At 46.0% G+C, this 26,006-nt stretch overlaps 1 protein-coding gene across 7 annotated transcripts in view; it reads right to left on the bottom strand.

Moving 5' to 3' along the window:
• The window catches only part of Vinc (vinculin), a 78,153-nt gene that overhangs the window by 7,322 nt on the left and 44,825 nt on the right, over positions 1 to 26,006 (bottom strand). For 2 of the 7 annotated variants that reach the window (XM_077693196.1, XM_077693200.1), the window contains 10 exons: positions 24,993 to 25,190; positions 23,701 to 23,792; positions 20,227 to 20,317; positions 13,510 to 13,614; positions 10,857 to 10,931; positions 8,792 to 8,922; positions 7,855 to 7,970; positions 5,325 to 5,448; positions 3,431 to 3,521; positions 2,488 to 2,526 (listed from right to left, as the gene is read on the bottom strand). In XM_077693196.1, coding sequence (XP_077549322.1) covers positions 2,488 to 2,526; positions 3,431 to 3,521; positions 5,325 to 5,448; positions 7,855 to 7,970; positions 8,792 to 8,922; positions 10,857 to 10,931; positions 13,510 to 13,614; positions 20,227 to 20,317; positions 23,701 to 23,792; positions 24,993 to 25,190 — 1,062 coding nt within the window. The remainder of the gene's footprint in view (positions 1 to 2,487; positions 2,527 to 3,430; positions 3,522 to 5,324; positions 5,449 to 7,854; positions 7,971 to 8,791; positions 8,923 to 10,856; positions 10,932 to 13,509; positions 13,615 to 20,226; positions 20,318 to 23,700; positions 23,793 to 24,992; positions 25,191 to 26,006) is intronic. The other 5 variants (XM_077693197.1, XM_077693202.1, XM_077693198.1 and 2 more) reach the window with 4 other exon arrangements.

Below are 26,006 nucleotides of genomic sequence, written 5' to 3'. Positions count from 1 at the left end.
CTTTCTTTTCCGGCGGGCTGAAAGTGGGGGTGCGGATTATATGCAGGGGCGGGGTATACGCGCGAAAATACGGCATTTTCTATCAGCTCCAACGATCCATTTATTGAAACATTAGAGGTTTGGTTTTAGAACAAATGTATTTACATGGCCACAGGCATGTCACCGAAGGAGGTTTTAAGTGTCCGCCCAATGTGCTCACTCAAACCCAACCTGGCAACATTGTTTTTCTCAGTTCGCAAGTACAGAAGAAACTTCCAGGAAAAGCTATAACTCCATTTTCAGTGCTACCGCACTACCAAATGCAGCAAAAGTAGCGAAATCATTCGCAGTATGAACTACACATTGAAGCTGGCTGCCTTCGCTACCGATCTCAACTCAAGCCAACTATCAATTTCTTAGGTGTTTTCCCATGTAGTTAGCAGCTGACAGGTTCGCTTGCTTGTTCGCGCTGGTCGGGCCCCTCTGCCATGTGCCTATTTACTTTTTATGTGAAAAAAAAGTTGAGGAAATTTTTCAGGGGGATTTAAAATGCTGCCGCTACACCAGGGCCGTAGTAGAGGGTGCTGGATAAATTTCGAACACCTGGAGATTTTTATTAAATTGGAGCAAATTGTGAGAGGGAAAGACAAGCGGAAGTTATTAACTGCTAAACAAGGCATCCCTTGTCATTGTTCAAAAGTGGCAGCGACGAAGATGGCAATCCTTCCGTTAAAACGAAAATCTATTCAGCTTTTAGCGTCTCCTTTCAGCCGTCATCACCTGCTAAGAATGCTAAACCTTCGCAGTTTCCTTAGCATGGAAAATGATAACTAAACACTGGACGGCGTGTTTAGCAAGCCACTTGACAAGCCTGACACAACTACATAATTTTAACAAACAAATTCATGGCTGCTTTTGCCCACAAACCCTTCAGCCAATGTTCGACCCACATTTCGCAATGCTACCAGCAACGAACAATGTGTCAAAAGGTGATACTACCTTCAGCGGTGTGATAACTGGTTGTTTTAGTCGGCTGAACAAGAAGCGACACTAACAAAGTGCATAGATAAATAAAAGCTTCGGCAAGTTATAGTCACTGGTCATGTCACTGTTCTGCTGCTCATAACCTTATGGTTTACATCCCTTGCCAGCGCATTTGCACACTGATGGAAAAAGTTGCGGAAAAACTGCGTGCTGACGCACCTTAATCCATGAATGTGAACATCTTCGACAGAACTCTGTCTGGTTGGGTTAAACATAAGAGGCAAATACACCAACCAAGGGCGTTTATTCAAAGCGGTCCCAACGTTTCGGAGCCAACTTGGCTCCTTCATCAGGGGTGACTATGTACGACAAGAAGCAGCGGTTATATCCATGTGTCGCACACCTCAGAGATAGAAAATTTCCACCATCCCGAAAGTAGAGCAGGAATGGTTTTTGTTAAAGCACACAGCAAGAAGTGTTTTCAAGGTCGACATAGGCCTCGATTCCTTTCGTCAAAACAAGTGGCCTGAAGTTGGAAGTGTGTTTCCTTAGCTTGCATTGCTTTGCAGCTCCATAAAAACGCCGTTAAAATGGTACGTACGGAAGTATTAACTTATTATTGAAGGTTAGGTGTGATTAGAAACCTCAAAACACACCAGGCATGTGCATACACATAGGCTCGAAGGGCACAACACAAGACAAAGATGCAATCACTGCAAACACACATACACACGCAGACACACACACACACGCACACACACAAATGTGATGTTCAGACACCTAGAGACACAAAAAACTAAGAGGAAAGACACTGTTACTGTGAATTTGAGCATCCCCATGACTTGATTTCTCTCTGTTACAGGTATACGTCTGCAAGGCAGTTACTACCGAGATGAAGCACCTCGCTTAGCGTAAAGCAGGTTGAACGAAATGTGCGAGTACTTCGTAGAGCTTGCAAATGCTTTCCTGTGTTCTCCTATCGCAGCCTCTGTCATTGCAATGTGAACAAATACCTGTATAACGGCCGGACTCGTACGAAGCTGTGCCGACGGCAATCTCAAGCACCATGTAACGCACAATGTTCCTTGTGAAAATTACCAACCCATTTAAAAATGGTTGCGTTACATGTAAAGAACTCAGCCCTAATCCAAACCGAGATGCTTTTGCTGTCGACCCCAAGGCCCCACCCCATCTTTCTGTGTAATGTTACACCTCCGTAACACAGGCCACCAACTACACATACCGTTGCCATGGTGAATCCACTATTGAAAACCACCAGCCAAACTTTCCACCCAAACGTCCTACGATGATGAGCTCTATAGTCGTTTAAATTTCCCGTACAAAAAGAGTATCAACCTTTCACAGCTGTTAGTCTACCCAACTGTTGCGTCATCATACCAGCGCTTTTGGCCAAACTTTCAAACACACACGCTACGAACAAGGCACCACGGCACGCAAGTTGAGTGCCCAAAAACAAGCGTGCATCAAACTGAGCAACGTGCGAATTTTCGTGTCTTTTTTTACCGCAGATAATCTCGCTCCCATCGGGCGTCGGGATGGGCTCTGTGGGGAACAATTGTCAAAACTCAACAACAGAAGAGAGAGAGAGAGAGAGAGAGACTCTGGTTATTTTTTTACTTTCATCACAGTAAAGTAACTGGTTGGTCTAGCCAGTAGAACAGATAGTAGAGCGAAACACAAAACACAGAAAACACAAAAACAAGAAGGAGATGTGTAGCGTATGACACACTGCGAAATCGCAAAGACAAACAAATCAGGATGCTCTGAGACTTATTACTCCGTCTTTGATTTGTTGCAATCTTTCGTGTCCTGTGCCGCATACAGCTCTTTACCTCGCTCTGTTCTTCCAACATGCCTCCAAATCAAAACTCCCACAACTGAAGGCTCAGAACCTCATGCACAGAGCCGGAGAAGATGTGCTAGCACTCAAACATTGCAGCAAGTGACTGCTGGGGGATTCTCAGTTGACCACTAAAAAAATCCTACTCCGTAAAACGCACAGTGCGTGAGCGACACCAGTATAAATGTTCTCCGTTTGGCAGGTACGATTGTGGCTAAACTTCAACTGCAGCAACACACCCTCTAACCTTCTTGAGACGTCAAATTGCTTTTTCGCAGAAATCAACTAACCGCTTATTCAGCAATTAAATAAATAAGAAATATGCGAACGGCATTACCACGACACCAGATTAACTGATCGTTAACGAATGTGCTGTTGCCTGATATTATACCTGCCCCTGCCATCTTACTGAGCTTGCAGTGAAGTTGCGTGTGCATGCCTTACACAGCAGAATTGGAGATTTGGGTTTCACAGCATACTTTTATTTTTAACCACACCGCATCGCCTCGCTTGGGCACAAAATTTCTGAGCCCCGTCAGTAAAAACGTGTCAAGAACTCACAAATTATGGCATTCAAAAAAAAGAAAGAGGGGGGCGACTTCTCACCTTGGGCACCGAGCATGGTGGCCTTGACGGTGGACAGTATTCTCAGCTGGGTGCCAATCGTGGGGATGCGCTCGCACACTTGCAGAATGTTCTGCAATTTCAAAGGAGAAAAATTTTGTTACAGGAGCCATGAAGATAAAATGCAAGTTTGGAAGACAAAATGCAAAAGACTGCCTCGTCCCATTAACAATTATGCCAATTTTATCACGAACTTCTAACAAGTAATTGAGATATTAACCCTTTCTGGCCCGGACCTTTTACCCTCTCGCGAGAAGAACCACGAAATTTCACCTTGAACTCCTGCCACTACTCTACGTCATTGTAGCACGCAATTTGAAATTTTTTTGAATATTTCTTACGCTTTTTCTTTTAGTTAAGAGCCACTATCGTCACTGGAATGGAGCTGAGCGAGTCATTGAAGGCTAGTGCTTTCAAACTGAACAAAGTTTTATTTCACCTTTATGGCTCCTTTAAGGGGCCATGCAGACAAAATACAAGCCTGGTTCATTAAAAAAAATTGCCTCGTGAGAATCATACTGACGCCACTTTTAACGTAGACTTTGCTCAAAGAAGCTATATAATTAGGAAAAAGGGAATGGCCATGCAACCCACTAGCTCATCTCCCGCAACAGAACCTATGATGCCATACGCCCCGTTGTACGATTGGCTGAGGCCGGCAAAAGCAAACGCAAATTAGGCAGGGCTTACAAGCTTCCCGAACGAGCTATTTGCGCTTATATTTAGGGCACATTCTTTTTATAGCAGTAAGAATGGTGGGGTAAACAGTGTAAGTTACGAAAGTGCACGTGCCGATGCGTACAGCAGTTGGTACTGTGTGCACTATGCTTGTTTTAGCTGCCCAGCAGTGCGGCGCTTTGGGGTTGTCTCACACGACACTGGCCAATTGGCATCTTACGTAACCACATTTGTCGAGCGAACACCATGTGCAATGAAACAATTATTTCAGACTTTAACAAAAACAAACCCGGAGCAAATACGGTAAAAAAAAAAAAGCAAAAGCAAAAAACAGCCCGGTGGAGTATGGTGGCACCATCTAATAGGACTGACAGTAAACAAGGCTCCACTGAGTGCTGCAGACTGAACTGCGCACTTGAAGTTCGCTTGATGTCCATGTGATGTCACGGCAGACATCACAAAAACACACGTTTTGGCAGAACAATCAAAATTTTGACATAAATCGAATAATTTCTCAGTGAATAAAGCATCGCTTGCTTCCGGACAAGCGCTGGGGGCACTATAAAACACGAAATCTTTCGAATAAAACAAATTTGTACTTTATGACATTATTTTAGTATAAAAACAAACCTGGCCTTATTACAGACTCAAAATTCCACGCCTCAGCCTATTCCACAAAGTGCACCATCACGATGCACAACGTGATAAATTAATCCTCTCTCCTTCGTAGCTTTCCTATCACACTGATCACGCTCATAAAGTAGGCTTCGATTAATGTTACACTAGAACATTCACTGTACATCACGAGACTGGGACCATCTTCCTGCAGGAATTGTATCGATAACTCATAACCATCTTTTTCACGACGCGCTGGCTAACAATGTATAAAGAGGTGAATTTATTTTTGCATAACAAACTGACTGCTGAATTGTGTCTGCATTGTACACACACTGTAACCACTCTCGTCTGCAATGCTTTCTGGCCCTGAGGGTAAATAAACAAACAAATAAATATGTGCCTAGTAAAATTCAGTTGAGGCCTAGCGTTTCCTTCGTCCCATCTTTCAGTGCTAATTGAATGTCCTCAAATACCAACTTGGCCCCCCAAAGGCCATGCCCCCCTTGGGTTTGTGACGAAAGCAAACAAGCCTTCCTTCCTCGCACGAGTGGCATAGCGTGACTCGGAGCGCAACACTCACCGTCCGTATTCGCTTGTCGGTGCACATGCGAGCCAGCTCCTTGGCGAGGCGCGTGACTTCCTCCGACGCCTCGGCAATCTGCTTGGCACACGCAATCAGGTCCTTCTTGGTGCCCCCTTCACCCCTGGGTCACGTGACAAAGGATGGACATTGTCTGCAGTTAGTTATGCACTGCCGCAAGGGCAATTAGCAAAACTTGTTGCGGAGCGCATTGGTGCACAATTAAAGAAAGGGGAAAACGTGGTGCAAACTATACGTGAACGAAGGAGGGAAGATACGACAGATACAGGCGCCATTATCTGTCGTATCTTCTCTCCTTCGCCCACGTCTAGTTAGCACCACTTTTTCTTCTTTCTGTAAGGACAATTAGGCTGGCATGAAAGCCAAATGCTACTCCTGTGCAAAGTACAGTCAGTACTGTTAGTCGAGAGGTTTATAGCAATTAAGAACGGGGCCGGTTTCTGCAGAGGAGTGCGTCATCTTTCTGAGTGCAGTCAAAGTGAGTCGTAATTTTTGTTGCGTCATTCCGCTCGTCACATAGTTAGCAATCAACGCAATGCCTGTCGTACTTGACACTAAACCACATTCTTCTTATTCCAGGTTTATGCAACTTTAGCACTATCGAATGGAAAAGAAATTCCTCACGGCGCTTAAGTGTGCCTACTTGCTTTGGAGACGAAAGCATTGGTCCCGCAGGGCGATACTTAACAAAGACCTCTTCGCTGCTTCACCATGTTTGCATCTGTTTCTTCGCTTCCATTTCATCACCTATTGGTGCCAATTACTTTTACAGACACAATGTCCCTTCTGGGCCCCTGCATTTGATTCCTAAAGACCCACATTTACCTGATTTTCTTTTCAACTCGATTACTTTATATCTGCTCTAAAGAGAACAAATATAAATGGCCAACTGCGTAAAGACGCAGTTGGCCATCTTGTCAGCTGACTTAAGTCACGCCAGATTTTCGACACATTGAGTCACCTAGCACTTCGACATTAAAAGAACCTGCAGGCCTCTCGTTTGCAAAGTAGGCCGAATGCATAAAAGGCCTACTTTGCCTGTAAAATAATAACAAAAAAATAACAAAAAAAAACACTGAAATAAATGAAGCAATAAAATTCTGCTTCTCCTCAGCAATTTCGTGCCTGCCTTGTTTTTTTGCTGCACCTATGTTAACCCTTTCACTGCCGGGTTTATTTTTTTTTTCACTGCACCTCACCCCCTGCCAGGTATTTTTTTTTTTTCCTGTTAGTTGTGTGGAAATTTTATGGTAGTAATGCACCATGATACTCCTTCATCTGAGTCATAATTCATCAGGAGTTCTTGAATTTCTTCGTCTGTCAAAGCGCGGACGCACGTGGTGCGCTGACTTGCCATGGCTGCTGTGCTCTGCCGAGACGAAGCGACGCGGGTGTAAAAACGTGCACTCCATCTGTTGACTAAAATTTAATTTTCAAGTTCTATGTGTTTAGGTGACCTCTCCACAGATGGCGGGACATGAACACAATTTTTTTTCGCAAGAGTTCTCTCGGGAGTGGCAGGGAGCGAGTTTAAAAAAAGCAACACGAGTATACTCGGGAGTAGCAGGGGGTGCGTGTGGGTGGTTTCACAGCTGCCACCCATGGCTCGTTGCTGCTAAACTACGGTGCTTTGCATAGACTAAACACTGAAGATGTCGGTGAGAATTTTATGTCAGCAGTCACAAATTGCGTGCACTGCCGTTTGCTTTAGTGTCCCTTTTTTTTTTTTTTTTGTATGTACCAACTCCTGCAATGTCCCGGCAACAGGACAGCAGTACAGTTGACTCTCAACAATTCGAAGTCGATTAATTTGAATCTCCAGTTAGCTGGAAATTCAAATGTGCTGGTCCCGGCAGTTTTGCATGCAATCCAATGGAACAAGTTGCCCGATAGTTTCAAGCTAGAACCCGGTTAATCGGTTAATTGGAAGTTATTTCGAAAAAACATGAAGGAAGCTCACACTAATGCGTAGGACTCGAAGGTAGCGAAGCTGTACTCTATCTTTACGACCATCACGACAGTTTAAGTCCACGATTGCAGCCGATTTGCTTCTCCTTCGCTGCCGCAACGACCTTTACTCCACCACTGTAGCTATAAGTGGGAGCTTCTTTAATTTTCGTGAAAGTGGTAATCATTGTAAATCGCCTTGCGGGGGCGTACGCTACAACGTGTCTTTCCTGTTCCGAGCGAGTGTTGCCACGATTACGGCGAACACTGGAGTTCTTTTTGACCAATCTTGGCCAATCTCCCTAAGTCGATATGCTTGGCCTGACAAACGTGAGCAGAAGACGCTGGGATGTCGTAGCGAGAAGCACACACACGAGCGCTAGGCCTTTTCTTGTTTCGTGGTTTTGTTCACTGCCGGGCGGACACTGTGAGGCCCGCGCTCGTGTGCACGCACTCATGTGCGCGCACTCGGCACATTCTTGGCATTTTTAACTGCGGACATAAAAAATTATGATTTGCTAACCAGCTTCGCTGCTAATGAGCAAACAAAGAAAGCGCTCACCTGACCAGCTGGCTGAGGCGAGCCATGAGGATGGCCATCCTCTTGGCGGCGGCGATGATCTCGTTGTCCTTGCTGGACCACTGGCGCACTTCCTGGTGCAAGCCGTGGGCCGCTATCTGCAGGGACAGGTTGGTGCGAGTGAGAGCTGCTCAAGTTCTAGTAACGGCAGGGGGAGAGGAATTTGCGGACACTTTCACACGTAAGGCGCTACTGACCAATGATAAGGATGCGCTATTGATCTGGCAGCTGGCTAGATAAAACGAATCAACTGACAATACCTCTTCCCGTTTCAGTCTCTGTGTTGAGCCACAGAATCCACCAGTCCTACACTCATTGCCCTGCACAGCACTGCACTGACTGATGACGCCACCACTTTAGGCTAGGACATCACTATCGCACTTGTGATGTCACGTCACTCGTTAATCTGCTTCAGCCTCCTGGCCCGTAACAGACACTTTTCAAGCCAGGGGCCGCATGGCATCCTTGCAATGTTCTCGAGCTGGCCTTTTTGCCTGCACTACTCCATCAGGTCTCGTAACAGACAGGGCTATGTCGTTATCGTACAAACTAGGACATGTAGTTATACTGCAACGAGGCGGTATAGGCAAAATGATATATTTACGCTACTTACGGGAGGGAACACACCACAAGAGCTGGCACTAGCATCATGCTCACAACCAACCTGTTCCTCCAGCTATCCGCTCATCATCGTCACCAATCAGGGTCCAAACCGTTTAAATATCATCCTTTGCATACCCTTCAGTTTAAAGTCAGTTTTCACCACGGTGCTTGCTTTGCCGCAAGGCGTTTGAAAGTGGCCGCTCATAACTGTGCCACATTGAAAGACTGCAGTGTGTGTGGCACACTGCTAAGGCAGCAAGCGCCAAGAAGACTTCAAGAAAGGGGAAAGCGGTTGTGCCGATGCCCGAAAACCCACCATGATTGGCTGGTTCGGCTGCGGGGGTGGGAAGCGCTCCTCGAACTCGTCGTCCGTCTCGCACGGCGGTGGCGGCCTGGGTGGGGCCCTGTCTCCCGAGCCCGGCAGCGGTGGCCTCGGTGGGGCCTCCTCTGCAGCCACGCACGCGATTACAACACATCACGCGATTGTCCAACGTAAACAAACATTTTCCCCGTCCTGGCAATATTCCTGGTTAGCTCACACATGCACCTAGTGCGTCCCACAAGCTAGGCCATCACATTCATTTCCAGCTAGACTCGAACTGTAGTGAATACAGGCTGTTACAGTGATGAATGCGCATCTTTAAAAAACTTTTTTCTGAGCAAACACTTCTTCATTCGTGCATAAACTTTACATAAAGGTCTCAATTTGTGGTCTACATTCTTTAACTTGAAGAACGGCAATGGCAGTTACCTGCTTGTTCAAAAAATAAATAACAATGTTGTGAAAGCCTATGAAAGCCTATGTGAAAGCCAGCAGCCATATTGAACAGTCATGACCAGATAGGAACAGCAACGCCGCTGGGTTATTCAGAAGTAAACAAACGATTTTCGATTTGCTGCCAAAATTATCTTCTTTCATCTGCGAATCAGCATCTTGCGTTTCGTTCTGGATACCCCAGGTTGTGCCACCGTCCCGAACTAGTCATAGCTGTTCCAAGATGGCCGCCGGCTTTAGCACGGGCGAACATTGTTTTTATCTAATTTCTGAATAAACAGAGAAGTGCCATCACTGTTCTTGATGTTGTACAAAATATACCACAAAATGTGACCTTTGTGAGAAGTTTGAGCAAGATCGGAGAAGCGGTTCACTCAGACAATGTCTTTAAAGGCGGTCATGTCTGATCGCAACACCCTGCAGTTGTTTGCAGAAATGTAACCACACCGCACTGCAGAGGTAAAAGCATCAAGTAGACCTTGTTTCAAGCTAGGCGATTCAAAATTTGGCACAGCACCTCATGCGGTTTGCACCCCTCTTAACCTAACTTAAGCTAATAGGCATAGGCATGTAAATCTTTAAAGCTCAGCCTTGCAATTTTTTACAAAAGTCTATCTACCAGATGGCTGCTACGCAGAATCTTACCAAAAGAAAAGGTTGCTTCTCAATGCCAATTATATAGATTTAGTTTTAGTTTCGATTGCAGCTACTATAACTGTACACGTCTCAAACACCACGCCAACATAAAACAAAATATTCTTTCACGAACATGCTGTGAGAGATAAGAAACAAAATTGATACATCAACATGCACTGTAGGCCCAAGGAGTAATGACAGTTTTAAAAATGAAAGAATGAAAAAAAAAAAAAACATCCACAGAAAAATGGAATACATATACAGTGATAGATTGTAAGCAAAATGCACCAGGACATAAAGCATGCGAACGTACGTATGTTCCAAGATAATGAAACAATGCTATTGATGTGCATTCACAGGTTTTAGCATAACTGGTGTAATCTGTTGCTGAAACGCGACGCAAGCTCTGGGTCAAAACAGGCAGTATACAAAGCCAAGACAAGCCGAAATCCGCCACTGCAGCTTGAGCTAGACAACTCTAAGCCGCAATATGGTCCAATCAAAACACAGGCATCAAAAATGCATCCATGCTTGTATGCACGTGCAGAGGATCTCTCACAAAAGTCAAATAAAGCCCAGGACCAACTTAAAGTCATCCGAAGCCAAGCCAGGGCCAATCCTGAGGCACGCACTTTGGAGGAAGCAAACACTAGTAATGAGAAAACCTGCTGATAGACAGGCGAAGTAGGAAGACCAACTCTCGAGTCAAGGAAAGAAAAAGCACGGCAAACCCAAACCAAACAGCACTCAAAGTCCGACTCCGGAGTCAAAGTTCAAAGCCAAGCCAATCCAAACGGGGTCAACGTGCCTTCAAATCTGTGACAGGGAGAGAGAGGTTAAAAAAAATTGTAGAGAAACTCGTTCCCAGGCTTCCGTGGAGCAAGGGTGTGAGGGAAAGCGGTCGGCAAGGCCACTCTGAACGGAAGGAGGAATGGGCAAAACTCGATTCCACGCTGCTTTCTTTGCCCACCTTGGTAGGCATGTTGTTCCTGCTTTTGCCGAGGAATGATGGTCTTCTGAATCGGCGGTTCCACCACCACCACCTCTGTTCGAGCGAGGGCAAACCAGGCCAACCAGTTGAGACGGGGTCAACACATTGACGAAGTGACGGCTACACACACCACACGAGCACTCCAAAGCAACACTTGTGCTACGACAGCACACCATACTGCAGGGCTCTGGAGATTGATCTAGAATTTCCCACAGCTGCAAAATTGGTGGCTGAAATTCAGCCCACTCATCGTATTTTAAAAACTAATTGTGTAGCTCAAAAAAAAAAGGAACTATCACGGAAAGAGATATACACCAACGTATGGGCGGTTGAGTGTGTGCTGTCTTGTTTATTTGACGAGAAGTTTTTCTGTAGTTAAAAGGTACCCCTTCAAAACAAGTTGGAAGTTTGACATAAAGCCTTCCATGGCTTACTTTTTTGTTGAATGCCCTAGTAAATCAAATTAAAAATAAGAGGAAAGTCAAGTGCTGTTAAATGCATTGCAGAATTCTGACTAGGAACTCATTTATTATAACAAAAGAAATGGCACAGGATCAAGAGAAGATAAACTTTGGTGTGCACTTGTAACGAGATTGGAAACAATTGCTCCGGTAGCTAGCAAGTAGGGCAGATGTACAGGTGCCGCCAAAAGTAAGTGGAACATGGTCTCGTAAATATTCAGGAATTTCTTCTTCCGGAGACTGCCTGGCTGCATTGTGGTGCGTTTAAAGGAGTCCTACCTAATCAAAAAAGCTTCCTATAAACTGGTAATGGCTGTCATAGAGCCAGTAAGACAAATATTTTGTGATATTCGCAAATGCTTGTTCCAATTACTTATGACGGCATCTGTACAGCCACTACTCCAGAGCCGTCTATCCCATAAAGCCACAACAAAACAAATGCAAAATTAAAAGCAGAATGCACAGGTCAACACAAGAGACTGCTTTCATGTTTTTTTTTTCTTTTCCACGAATAAATGAGGCTTGTAAAGGGTCTGAGTAAAACCATTGAAGCGTTATGGTCGATGCCAACTGCAGAGAGGTCAAAGGTCACAAGCATATCTTAGAGGCATGGCGGATGAGTTTTTTCCCACACAATTGGGAGGCCAAAGTTAAGTGGAACACAGCACTCCGAGGTCAATTAGATGAAAAAAGCACGCAACGTTCAGTTTAGAAGAGGCAGTAAAGGGAAGGGACTTAGCTGTTTAAGCCAGCAACTGCAAATAGCCAATTGTTCCAAAGCAAAGAACATGTTACCAAAGGAGTTTGAATCTGCACCTCCCAGTCGTACTATTTCTTAATGCCACCTGTTGAGATGCTGGCCCTTTAATAAATTGCACGGTCTTCGATCCCATTTAAATTGTGGTCACTAGAACCTGAAACCAGGTTCAGGGCTACAAGGTCAACTGCCGAATTTTCCAACACCCCGATCAAAATTTTACATTCCCGTGAGTGTCACCGTTAGACCTGCTTCTGGAACAGCTTCCTAGGGCTGGTTCATTTCAAAACTGCTTGGCTTTTACATTCGGCTTAACTTTACGATGCACTGTGACAAAAAAAGTAAAGCGGGCAGTATTGTGAAAACTGACTTTGTGCGATGAAGTAGACTGGATATTGAGCAGACATGGGCACGACAACACCCACATTTGCTGCTGTTATGTAAAGCAATGATGACTTTGAGTTGCGACAATGGCAGTGCCTTCTCTACAGGCCTGGACACACCGAAAGGCTCTGCTGCCCACAGCAGAAGCGGCAAGCAGTTGTAGCTCCGATCGCCAAATTTCAGCGTCTCTAACATCGCAGCTACACCTATCACACAGCTGTATTGAATGGGGTTAGGTACTAGTCTCGCCAAACTGCTGCTCTGAAAGTGTCTTCAAAGCCCATTTTGAAACCAACTCCAAAGTAAGGCTTGTAGCTACAACAAACTTCGAAACCTCTCGTAGTTAAAAAAAAAAAAAGGAAGACTGAATTTTAACTTGTAGCAAGATGCAAGAAGCGTGTGAACTACCCCAGGAGTGCTGTTTTGCAAGGATTGTTTCAAGGCATGGTGTAGAATGCAGTAAGCAAAGAACATGGTGTCGCCAGTACACAGCCGTTTGCACTGTCACTTGAATTCATCCTATTGCTATATCCCTATCCCTTTGACAGAGTCACCGAGGAGACAGAAATGCAAGTTTGCATTTAACCACAGGACGCCTTCTCCTGAAAATACACCCCGAACAACTTAGTCCATGAAGTACCCAGCATTTACACCCTAATCTCACTGGTTAGAAAGCACAGCATTTTTTATTGTTGTTAGTGTCAACCCATTTGTCTGCCCCAGCTGGCAAGTATCTTAATGAGTGAAGCGTTAACTGCTGTGCTACCAACAGATAATAAACGTTCAAGCGAAGATAAAGGCAGAAGCCTCGAACCCATAACATACACTTCATCAAAGCTTATTCGCTCCCAAGGTGCAATCGAAAACGTCCATGCAACGCCGGCCAATGTTTAGGCGTCAGGGGGGTGTTACGTAGACCGTGTCGATCGGTGGGAGCAAAGCGCATTCTTTGCCATTCGCCGACAGTCGTCAAGACTGGGCGGTCAATCAGCACAGCAGCAGGCCAGACCAATGCACGAATGGCGGCTACCTCGCTTGGGAGGCGGCTGGCGCTTTTCCGGTGGCGGCAGGTCAAACTTGACGTCAAACATTTCGTTAAAGTCGGGCATTCTGACCTCCTGCGTCCGTGGCTTGGCTGGAGAAGAAGACCCACCATGGCGCACACAAATGGATGGAGACATAGTATTTCATACAGCCCATCAACACGAATAAAGTGCGGCAACCACAAATCCCGATTCGGCCGAGACAATCCAAAGCCAGAGGGTCCTTGCTCCTTCGTTTCGTTCCTATCAAGAGCATTGTGCGTGCTTCATACGAATGCTCAAAAAGAGAATTTTGTTCGAATCAAATTTGAAGAGTGTTGAGAGTTTGGTTGCATGACATAACAGAGAATGAGGCTTCAAAGTAAATGCGCATGGCTGTAACGAGACCTGAACACGAACTGAGTAATCCATGAAACTGGTTTATGAACCTTGAATTGCGTTTCGCGGCTCAAAGGCAGCATGCTGAAAAAGTACCAAACACAAGTGATGTCTGGGAAGTCCCAGATTTTTGTGTGCTGAGTTAATTAAGAAGTTGTTTACACATCACCATTAAGCAGCGCTTCAGGACACAGACGATAGAAAAAGGACACACGACGCGCTAGTAATATCTAGGGGAGTGCGACTAGTGATTTTCACTTTCAAGGAGAATATAAACCAAATACTGAGCAATTTCGAATATAGGAAACTGAAATTTAGAACATATTAACGTAGAAAACTGGGCGCATTGGCACATGGTCCAGAAAAAAAAAGACAGGGACAGAGACAAGACAACATCTCACATATAACATAGCCACTCGGGTTTGGCGGTGGCAACGGCGACGGCGTCGTAATGGAGTGAGTGAAAGCAGGCAGAAAACAGCGAAGGAAAATGTGGCGAGAGTTTGAAGGTGAGGGCAATATGTTGTGCCTGCACGAGACACGTGTGGCAAAATTGTGAGGGGAAGGGCGGCACGCGCTGCTATGGCGTCATCTCTCTGCCTCCCCCTCACACTTTTGGAAGACACTATTGCTTCAAGCGTGGCCCATCCAAACCAAGTGACATTTTCACGGGAGTTTCAAATGCAATTTGCAACAACATGGTCGCCGGTAGCGGCGACATGCTGCGAGACAACAGCACAGGAGCGCACCACCGCGGCGCACGTTTTCGGTGAAAATAAGCGTCGTGAACATATGAAAAGTTACAGATAGCTGGTGTTGTGCTTATTTAGTTGTGAAACAAATGTTCAAACCCAGCCCCAATGAGCGGAAATTTTCGTTCGAGCGAAAGCAAGCCAGACAAATGGTTCGTTGTGGCGGAGACTTTGTTGCATTGACTTCTATGGCTACCTGATGGAGAATCGGAAATACTATTTCATTGAAGCGGAGTTCGTTCTAGCGGGGTTCGACTGTAGTGCTTTTTGATTTGAAATTGAATACATTCTAAGAGTGCTATTCTATTTAGAGCCAAAACGAATGTTGTGTATAAACTTTTAACCTTATAAACTTGAGACGAATATTGTGTATAAACTTATAACCTTATAAACTTGAGACGAATGTTCCGACCAAATGACAGAGCCGGTGGTGGGGACAATCCACCACAATACCGGTTGAGACTCACAGGTGGGAGAAGAGTGGAAAGAGGCACTCCTCCATCGCTGCTGGGGTGCAAAGGCACGGGTTGGTGGTACGACAAGGAGACCGGAACTACTGCGCCGTCAGTCTGCTTCCGCCTAGGTTTGAGTCGCAACGTTGATGTCCCGGCAGCGTCACCCCTTCGTTGACCTTCTTGCCATCTCTTCCTGGCACTCTTTCCTCATTCTCTGCTCCTCCCTTTTTTGCGTTCATCTCTTCACTTAAATTGTCTCCACGTGTCGTCGATGAACTCCTAGCCTTATCCCCCTTACCTACGATGGCTGCATCAATCTCCCATTTCAAGCTGCTTCCACTTTTACAACGGGGTGCTACGTGATTGGCCCGTGTTTAAGCGGCAGATTCATATTCCAGGTTATCTCCGCGTCATTTTCATGTCATTTTCACGCACCCCCTTTAAGGGTATTGCCCCTCACTCACGGCAATTACAAGCGTAGAAAAAGATCAATTTGCGAACCATTCAATGAGAAAACCGGCGACACGGGGCCTGTGACAGTACAAAGCTGGGCTTTCTCATCTAGAAAGCGTTGATGGGGCAGCTTAAGCGCCACCACGTTATCAGGATGCGGAAAAGATAAGCACGAGGGCGGAGTTGGCTCAATGTCAAGAAAATAAGAGGCACTGTGCAAAAGCAGCTCTCTCTTTCTGTTTAGCCGCAGGTCACCAGAGAAAGCCCAGAGAAAGTCACCAGGAAAGCCCCTTGTCAGGTGTTGGGAGCACTGGTGCAGGTTTTCGAACTTCGAATTACTTTGAAAATTTGTTCGAAATCTTCTAGTGCTATTTCATTTGTAGCCAAGTCAAATATTGCACTATTCCCTTCAATAATGGAAGGTTTCGAATATTTGCGCACCCCTTATAATATTGCATATCCCAATAACATCGTGATAATAATGTTCCAGTATACAGTACCCGACCGTTTTTTTTTTCGGACTCCGAAAATTCGGACTTGCGGGATATTCCGGACTTTCCCGAGGAACCGCCAGTTGTCCCATTGGAGTAATAATTAACGGATTTTTTGGTCTGCTTTTTTATTCTGACTATTTTTTGTTCCCCACCAGGTGTGAAAAATCGGTCGGCTACTGTAATATCCCGAATGATATCACAGCGTCGCCGTGTGTCCCGTTCTATCGTCCGTGTCCTCAAGTGCTGTTTAACGATGAACTTAAACCAACTAGCCCAACTGTCGATTCCGCTGTTTGCACCTCACTGACATTAATTGTTTCCATGAGTTTATGTTTTTGTTAGTTCCTTTTCCAAGCTTTCCGGTGGTACTGTACTTGCTGCTCCTTTCTCCTCTACTGTTCCTCAAAGCCAAAACATCAATAACTCTTGTCCACCCGGTTATTTTCGTGATAACCCACCTCGACCCCGCAATGAGGCTCAGGATGTCTGCTCAACCTACCTCTCCCGTTCAAAACAGAGCAAAACAAGAACAGCGAACTTCCGAACGGTGACGTAGCACTCACATTAGTGTAGGCGCATTCACAATCGCAGCATGTTGGCCTTATACCAAGCAGCAAGTTTACAGAACCCAAACACATACACAGAGTGAAAAAAAAGTAGAAGTTTCGACATTTGCTGCGCATCCTTCTATTCGAGCAAAACACAATGCTACAAAAGTAGGTACACAGTGCAATTCGAGACATACGCAAAGAAGAACATTTCTCTGTCCTTTTGTTTCATCTTCGTGCCTGAGAACAATAAATATCTTTGACACAGGGCAGCGACCTGACATAGCTCGTTTGACGGTCTTCCTGCGTTACATTTTAAAACTGCCACAGCAATAGATGTGCAAAAGTGCAAATGGTGCGCAAAAACACAATGGAGAGATGATAAAACAAACGGACACGGATGAGCACCGTATTTGCACGATTCTAACGCGCCCTCGATTGTAACGCACACGTAAATTTCCCAACGGAAATTTGAGAAAATAATTTGAAGCCGGTTCTACTGCGCACACTAAAAGACGCAAAACCATGTACTAGCTCGCGGAAGACATTTTATTTGATGCACACAACTGTGGCAGCAAAATCCCTTGTGCACCATAAAACTGCTTATCCAGCTCCCGCTTGCATTAAAACTAGGGGTGTGCGAATATCAATTTTTTAATTTCGAAGCGAATACGAATAATGAAAACAAAGTTCGAATCAAATCGAATATTTTTCGAATATTTTTCGAATACGAATACTTATTGTTTTTTGTAAAATTAAAGTTTTCACCATCTAGAAACACAAAAACTGCCCAACAAATCCCATAAAGTAAAATTAGGAATTGCACAGTACCATTGCACTCAACAGGTTAAGGTCTGCACTCACTTAAACGTTATCATGAAGAAAGGTTAACTGCTCGACATGTTCGGGGAGCAGTGAGCTCCTGCTCGTCACGACTCTACCAGATACTGAAAACAGCCACTCACTTGAGACACTAGTGGCCGGCATCCGTACACATTACCGCGCGCTGATACAGTAAAATCTCGATGATACTGTAATTGCGGGACCGCGAAAAATATTCGTATCATCCGAAATTCGTATGAACCAACACAGACCAAAAAATTGAGCGCTGAAAAAAGTTTTCGTTTATTTCGTTTCTTGCTTTTGCATTAGGAAATTCTTGATTTTTTTCTGCTTTTCCCCCATGTCGCAAAGCAGTCCTTTCTGGAGCACGGAAAGCTTCGCGCTCATCTCCTCACTCGCGATGTCCAAGTGGCCCAAGCTCGCACACGCCGCAACAGTCGAGCGTGAACCGCATGGTGCGTTTCTGCACGCGATATCGCTCACCTCGGCTTTGCGCACGCTGTATTTTCACGCCCGCATCGATGATTTCGCACCCGCGCCTACCTCGGTCAGAAAATGACGCATGACACGCGCGGCAGAATGGAGGAGCCTGACGACTTTCGAAGCGATCGAGACAGCCGGCTTGGCTCCGCCGGAGATGGTTAGGCTTAGACCCCCACAAATATTTCATGGGCGCTTTCACTAGCGGTGGGGATGATGTTTTTATAGTACCGTTTTCGCATGCATTATCAGCTCCTTTAACGCACAAGCAACTTCGTGTCTCCCTTGAGCCTTATTTTAAAGAGTGGTTAGAAGCGGGCGCTCCAGTTCCCGCACCACTTCACGGCCGGAGCAGACGTCATGTTGCCGCCACCGGCCGCGCTGCGTGCAGCGTGCGGGTGGTTTCGCTGGTTTCGCGGTGGTGTCAGCGTGCGTGGGGCGTGCGCGGCGCGTTTTCGCGAGCAGAAAACAACAGCCCGGCCATTTCTGGAGAAAGAGTGACAAACAGGGGAGAGAGAGCCGTCATTTGCTCGATCGGCAGTCGGGTGGCCTCGCAGGTCCGTTCGTACGCCGAAATTTTTCACATTGCAAACAATGCAATTTCGCCGAAACTTCTCGGAAATTCGTATCACCCAGAATCGTATCATCGAGATTCCACTGTAACCACGAATAAACACCGATACAGTCTGCGAAAGCACGTATCATTCGCCGTGTATATGCTTCGCGACTTTGCTATTGAGACACGTCCTGAATTTTTTTTTTTTTCGTTTTGGATGGTTCGAATATTTCGAACAATACAAGTGCCGTTCGAATCGAATACCAAAAAATTCGAATCAAATATTCGAAGTTTCGAATATTCGCACACCCCTAATTAAAACTAAAGTGGCAGCACTGAAAGCTGATTTCGGTTTTGAGCCCCATTGTAACGCACTCGCAAATTTCAATGCTCGTTTTAGTGGGAAAAGGTACGCGTTAGAATCGTGCAAATACGGTAAGTGTTTTTTTCTCCCGAAAAGATATACATAAAGTAATCACAATAATAACAACAAAATGAAGAATTTCGGGGCAAAGATTGGACTTGGGCCACACAAGACAGGTGCAGTTGGACGTCAATGGGGGAGGCTTTTGACCTGCAGTGGACCTAAATAGGCTGGTGGTGGTGGTGGTGATGATGATCATGAATATCAACACAACCCATCAAACCAAACACACCACAGAGACAGCCACATAATCTAGAGTGCTGCACAAGTCCGGCCCACGGGCTGGGCCACCCAAAGCATTTATCGGCAGGGCCAGGCCGGGCTCAGGCTTGAACTGACGGGCCTGCCATGGCCGCTAATATTATTTCTGATGAGAAGTGTAGAAAGGAGCATTAAAAGGAAGGTGCTGAGTTCACTTCCTTGTGATTCTTGATGTTAGCTGTACGCACTGCTTTAAAAACGTGTTTTGCTGGATCTGATAGCCACTGTAGTGTGATTTCATTGGCATTTCTTGAACTGCATCAACATTCCATATTTTGGTGCATAACGTACCAAAGATACGGTAACAAAGAATGCCCTAGCAGGGAAGGGATTAATTCGAGCAACTTGGACCTCTGCACCTATGTCTGCGTACACGCGTGTTTCAGACGTCGCAACCGTCGAAATGCGGCTGTCTTGGCCGGGAATCGAGCTTGCGTGCTGGAGAAACAGCACCACTGAGCAAAAACATTCCAGTGCACATACGCACCTACTTGAGGATTGAAACGCGGCACCTGAAGCGGCCGAGACGACCACGTGACGTTGCCGGAAATCTCGTCATCAAAGGTGACGGTGTGTCCGACGTAAGAATACGAGCTATTATTACGCCAGTGTGACGTGAACTGAAGGTGGTGGAAGCTAAAGTACGTGCATTAATCAACCCTACATTTTTGCATTTCAATCCACGACCTGCTGTACAGGCTAGAAGCTCCATCTGACTCCCCGCTACGAAGGCACTCATCCAAATATAATAAAGAAATTTTCTCCAACGTCTGAGCCCAGGCCCGGTCACGCACACGTGGGCCCTCCCTAGGCTTAAAAATAAACAAACAAGCCAGGGCTGGGCCCAGGCCTTAAAATCAGGCCCGTGGTGTGCTCTACCATGTACTCGAATCTCACGACACAACCCGACCAATGCTACAGCTTGCCCGATCTCTTTTCGAGTCTTCGTTGTGCCGTTCTGCCTCCTTTGTAGCAACCGCGAGCATGTCCACTCTGAATTGGCAATAGAGCTCAAACAAGGCGACAGAGTATGAACAAGAAGTGGTGTACGTGGCATTACCATTGGCCTGGAGACCCATGAGGTGGGGGAGGAGTTCCTCTTCGGGCGTCACCGTCACGGCCTGCCGCACTTGGCCCACCGCGTTGATCAGCTGCAGAGGAGGAAGAGGAGGAGGAAGAGGGACAGGGAAGAGTGGTGGGATGAAGCGGTTGTGTTTGGTTTAACTTCAATTATGCACTGTGAACTAACTCAGCGGGAGTTCACTGAGTGGGAATGCACTGAGTGGGAGTTTACTGAGTGGGAGTTTACTGAGTGGGAGTTTGCCCAGTGCAATTCACTCAGCGAGATTCACTCAGTGGGAAGGAAGGAAGGAACAGCACAGGAAAGGCAGGTAGGTTAAAACCAGGATACTGTCCGGTTGGCTACCCTACTGAGTGGGAGTTTACTCAGTGGGAGTGCATCGTGAACTCCCACTAAGGTGAGCCAGAGTTACTCGACATACACCAGTTGAAAACCTCCCTATAGCCCCCTCCCCCCAACTTCCACCCCATATATCAAAAGCCGGGCCACAGGTGGCACTCTGAGCGGGATGCAAACAGGGCCAAGCATGGAGCAAGATCTACACTAGGTGATCTAGTGTTGATAGTTGATCTAGTGTAGTTGACTAGCCTGCCATCTGTCGACAGAAAGTTGAGGTACTCATCTGCTTGCACCTGCTACTGTAAGTCTTAAAAGAAAAACCGCGGAAGCATAAGGAACATTACCGAATCTAATGTGTCCTAATTTGAGAACAAAGCTTCGTTTTATTAAAATGCGATGTTAAATAAATGTTCAGCAAAGTTAAAGTTGTGTCCACCAGGTGCCGTGCCAATACACCTGCCCCTCAGTTGTAACAAAGCAGAGCACATGGCCCGAATTCTGAAGCAAAGTTTCACACCCAACGTGTATTGAAGGACTCTGAGGTGAACTAGAAAGATGCTGAAAAGTTCCTCGGCTTATCATGGTTCGACAAAGCGGAAACGGAGGCTAGTTGGCATTTTACATCAAGCAGAAAATGAAGTGCTACTGAACAGAAACGACGATGGAAGACGGGTAACGAAACGAAACATGCAAATCTTTTTGAAAACCGCTTCTGTGCCTTTCATTTTGTTACCCCTCCCTTCCGCTGTCCTTGGTGTTTGCTAACGCTTCATTTTCTGCTCAACTTGAGAGAATCATTCTTTTCCTGTGCCGCATCTTTTTGAATTGCACTGGCGTCGCACTGCGGAAGTCGTGCTCACGCAACCCAATGTGTAAGTGCATATTGGTTATCAAAAGCAAGGCTTCAAAGGATGTTGTACTTACTGCACTCTTTGCTTTAAGCACTGAATGTGCTACATTGCCAGGATGGTGAAGTGTATGACCAGTTTTGGTCTGGGTTCACGTTTTTGTTTGCGAAGGTCTTGATACACACAAATCAAGCTATTGCCATTGCAAGCCCACATTGTAACAAACCACTCATGAATAACCAGTTGACAGCCAAGGGTGACACCAAGACTGCTAGATACTGAATGTGTTGTAACAACGTTGCTTGCGAGAGTGACCCTTCTAGAGGAGGCAGCAATGAACACCAGTTAATTCCTTTGCCAGTAAACCCGCTGCAGACAGAAAAGTCTAGATAGCCCCTTTAGAGACTAAAGCACCCTGAAAAGACGCACCATATTTGACTAGTCGAAATAAAGTGCTGTGAGCATATTTGGCTGCATATTTTACGCTACTTCAACTCCAACCTAAAGCGTTCTACAGCACTCCGACGCTTTGTGTTGGAGCACTTCGAAGCTCTGGTGAACACCAGGTCACGCGATGTCACAACAGAACACCTCGTGGAACCAGCAAGACTGACACAAAGCAAGAACGTGCTCATCACAAGCTTAGCACATAGATTCCACTCTGCAAACCACTCCAATGTGCATCATGTTCTGTACTGTGCTGTGCTACGCTACACATGCTATGCTGGTAAGCTGCCTTCAAGGTCATAAATCGTGAAAGCAAAGGAGTCCAGTGTTTGCATCCACATGCAAGAAATGGCCCCAGTACCTACTTGCACATGGCCAAACTGAAAGCAGATCGTTCAGGGTCAGCTAAATTGTTTCATTGTGGTATTATTTCACCATTTTGAGCAGTGTTTTGGGTGCTTAGGCAGTGCAACAGAAGAGCATTGTAAGCACTGAGGACTGCACTGCTCTCGGTGACCACTGTGTCCAATGAATGTGCGCAGCTTGCAATAAACTCTTGTTTGAACTACTAGCTGGATTCAGTGTCTGATCGCACGTCTGTGACAACGCCACAGCGCTCAAGATGCCACTATTACAAGAGAGGTCCAAGTTCACTTCAAGTTTTTGGTCCACTTTGAACAAGACCTGGGTATTTGGCTTGTGTGCTCTGCCTCTGCCTAAGACTGGGGGCTGCCATCGGAGCCTAGTGCTCCAGTTCAGGGGATCGGAGCGATCAGATGAATGCACCATAAAAACATTGCTGTTGTACATATTGAAAAACATGAAGATTGCTGCACTGACCTGGAACGCAAAAAGAAGGGGGGAATTTCAAGGTTCTAAAACCATCACGCAAATTAACATCGTTAAGTCACACATCCACAAAAGCACAAAGGACAAGGGGAAGAAAAACCTAAGTAAAGAAAGCAAAAGGTTTGCTCCCATTTTACACTTGGAAGTGTTCTTAAATGCACTCCGAGCTCCGCATCCCTACTTGCACAACGCAAAAACACACCTCCGGCCTCTTTTCAGCAGCAGCCGCAGGGACTCTGCAGTCCACTGCAATGTGCCTCACAAGTCCGTACACTGGAATGGGAGTCACGGTTGAGTCCCTTGTTACCATAGCAACCGCCACTGCTGCCTCGTATCCGTCGCAGATTATCGATAAATGCGAGCCAGCTGTTACATCCACTTTGTGTCTCTCCCTTCCCTCCTTCCGCACTATGTACTTTCCCACTGTACATATTAAAGGTGATGTGAAGGCAAAACACAAATTAGTTTAATTAAAAAGACTGATTAGTCCCGGCGACAATGACACCAATTTCTTTGTGAATAACCCAGACAAAGCAGTGCTGACTCCCCACCCATTTTTCGGCTATGTTTCTCAGCTGTCACGGAACCTTGTTTGTGCAATTTGGCGAGTGCCAACCGACACCAAGAAACATGACCGCTAGGTGGTTGTAGCGGACCCGCAGTTACCTTTGGTCATGCAGTTAATTAACACCCTTATAACCATGTTTTTAGTACTGGCTACAATTTTGTCACTGCAGCACAATGTCTGCAAGTTTTTTTATATTATTTGCATTTTTCTGGCAAAAAAAACAAACACATCATTCATGGCTAGAGTAGAGCTAAGTAGGTTACCAAACGATAGCTTCTTTCAAATCAAACATGGCTGTATTTTGTCTTCGTGGCCTCTTTAACAGAAGTGGCGTGAAGGACAACCTTGGCTCGTGCCTCATCTCTTAGAGGGAACCAGAGGGTACCCCTCCCCCCAACTCACCGCCTTGTTGGCCTCCCTCCAGCGGGACTGCGCCACGGGATCCGAGATGCGGGTGGCCACCTGCTTGGCCTGTTGGATCATGGGCGTCACCGCTGGAAAGAGAAACCCACACACCATGCTTGAGGCTCCGACTCCGAACACAGGGCACTGCTCGTCAATCCTCAGTGCGAGCTTTCACTGCGGCACTCCGAGATCAACTACCCATTTGAAGCCCAATGCCAAAAAATGAAGGAATCTCACACTAACGTGCAAGACTAGAAGGTAGCGAAGCTGTAGACAACGTTCACAACCATCACGATGGTTTAAGTACACGATTGCAGCCGATTTGCTTCTTCTTCACTGCCACAACGACCTCTACCCCATCATTGCTGACATAGTGTGAGCGGCCTTCATTTTTTTGGAAGTGAGAACAATGTACACTCAGTGTTTAATCGGCTTTTGAAGTAGAGGAAGACAAGGTTTAGTGCAGACTCAGCTACACTGGATGTTAGCGGTGGCTTGGTTTCTGCCTTGTACATGTGGAATTACATTTTTAACTGTATGCAAGCCTTGTAGCAATTCATTGACTAGGAACACAATGAACATGACGTGACGTAATTCCTTCACACAAACACTCTTCCATTAGCATCTTGAGCTTCTCAATTTTTTGCATTCCTGCTGCAAGGAGCAAGCTGGTGGGGCACGTTGTACGTTTGATGTGCTTTTTGCTCATTCCTGGCCAAACAAACACTAGACGTGCGCATATTCATAGCCTTTTTTTTTTTTGTAACCTTCAATCGAATAGCACACTATTTTTATTTCCTTCATTCAGAATTTTACCATGCAAAATTTCTGAGGGATTCACCGCCAACAAACAGTGGCGGGTGGTAGCCTGCTGTGATGTGTTACGGGCAGAGGTGACGTGATACGGGCGAGCAGTAAAAGCATCATCATCAGTGCATTAACATTAGCACTCAAGTGATACGATCAACTGTACTAGAGGCCCCACTATATAGAATTGGCCCGTCACGTTTCCTGGTGGTGGCTTAGATTAGTGGCCGCCAATCACACAAATAAGGTTGTGTGACGTCGTAGAAAGTGGCCAGGGTGTCAGCACTGCTTCACCTGCATGTTCCTTGATACTGACATTACTTGTTTGAGGTTCGCAATAAAATCGGTACCACTGTTATTGGGACAACAAAGCCATGTTTTCAATGAACCAAGCTCGTACTCTGTCTCTGCGGCTTCTTTGAGCGTTCAGGCAACCAAACGGTCCACGTTGGGGCCCTGCCAAAAGGAAGAGCGCACTCAACTGCCTTGGAGGCTGTCGGCGGCCTGGTTGACACGGCCGATGAAGATGGGGTCCTCCGAGTTGTCCGACTCCTGCTTGGCCACCATGAGCACGCGGTTGGCGAGGCGCGCAATGCTCGACGTGTTGTCCACCATCTGCTGCGGCAGCTGCCGCGCCATGGCGTCCTCACACATCTCCGTGTGGCGCAGGATCATGTCCTCTGCAAGGAGGAGGACAAGGACAGGGGCAGGGCAGGACAGCAGTCCGTCATTACGTCGGCCCACCACCCCGCTTCAAGTGCTGCGAAATGATTTACACCCATTTTTTTTTATATAACTACACTGTAAGATGATTTAGACCCTTTGTGTTTATAACTACACTGTAAAATGATTTACACCCTTTGTGTCTATAACTACACTGTAAAAGTATTTACACTTTTTGTGACTAACTAACAGCCTTACACACCATCAAAAGACAGGAAAACAGCCTCTGGAGGGTTGCAATTAACGATAAACCATCCTCTAAAATATTTTTTTTTTTTTGTGAACCATCTTTTAAGTGAGGCTTACGTGCCTAGGGTTCCATGCATTTTTTAAGGCCAATAACAAAAACTCCCGAGGCTTCAAAGTCTTTGAAGCACAAGGCGATAAAAAAAACAAATGTCTCACTGTGCGTGCCATTGCCACAATGTCACTACCAAAGTCGTACACGATGAAAAACATGAATTTAGATGTCAATCTTGCGTGTCTCATGTGCATGTCAATGTGCACGTCTCATGGATGTGCGTTTTGAGTAGACATATACCGTATTTACTCGCATAATGCTCGCACCCCTAATGTGAGCTGCCAAAACTTGGACGTTTTGTTTTTTTGCGCAATCCTCGCACCCCCCAAATAGCAACGGTGAAAGCCATCTGCTCATGAAACTTGCGTGATGCACGAGCTCACCACCACACCATTCCCATTCGGCAGATAGCGCGGTGTTCCCTGGCATGCCAGGCACACGGCAGCCTAGCGTTATCTTTCAAACACTACTC

This window comes from Haemaphysalis longicornis, unplaced genomic scaffold (assembly GCF_048455015.1).
Source record: "Haemaphysalis longicornis isolate Haplotype H1 unplaced genomic scaffold, Haemaphysalis longicornis Haplotype H1 scaffold_12, whole genome shotgun sequence".
NCBI classification, from domain to species: domain Eukaryota; kingdom Metazoa; phylum Arthropoda; class Arachnida; order Ixodida; family Ixodidae; genus Haemaphysalis; species Haemaphysalis longicornis.
Note: the sequence above shows the minus strand (reverse complement) of the source record. Positions and strands in the feature narration are given on the sequence as shown.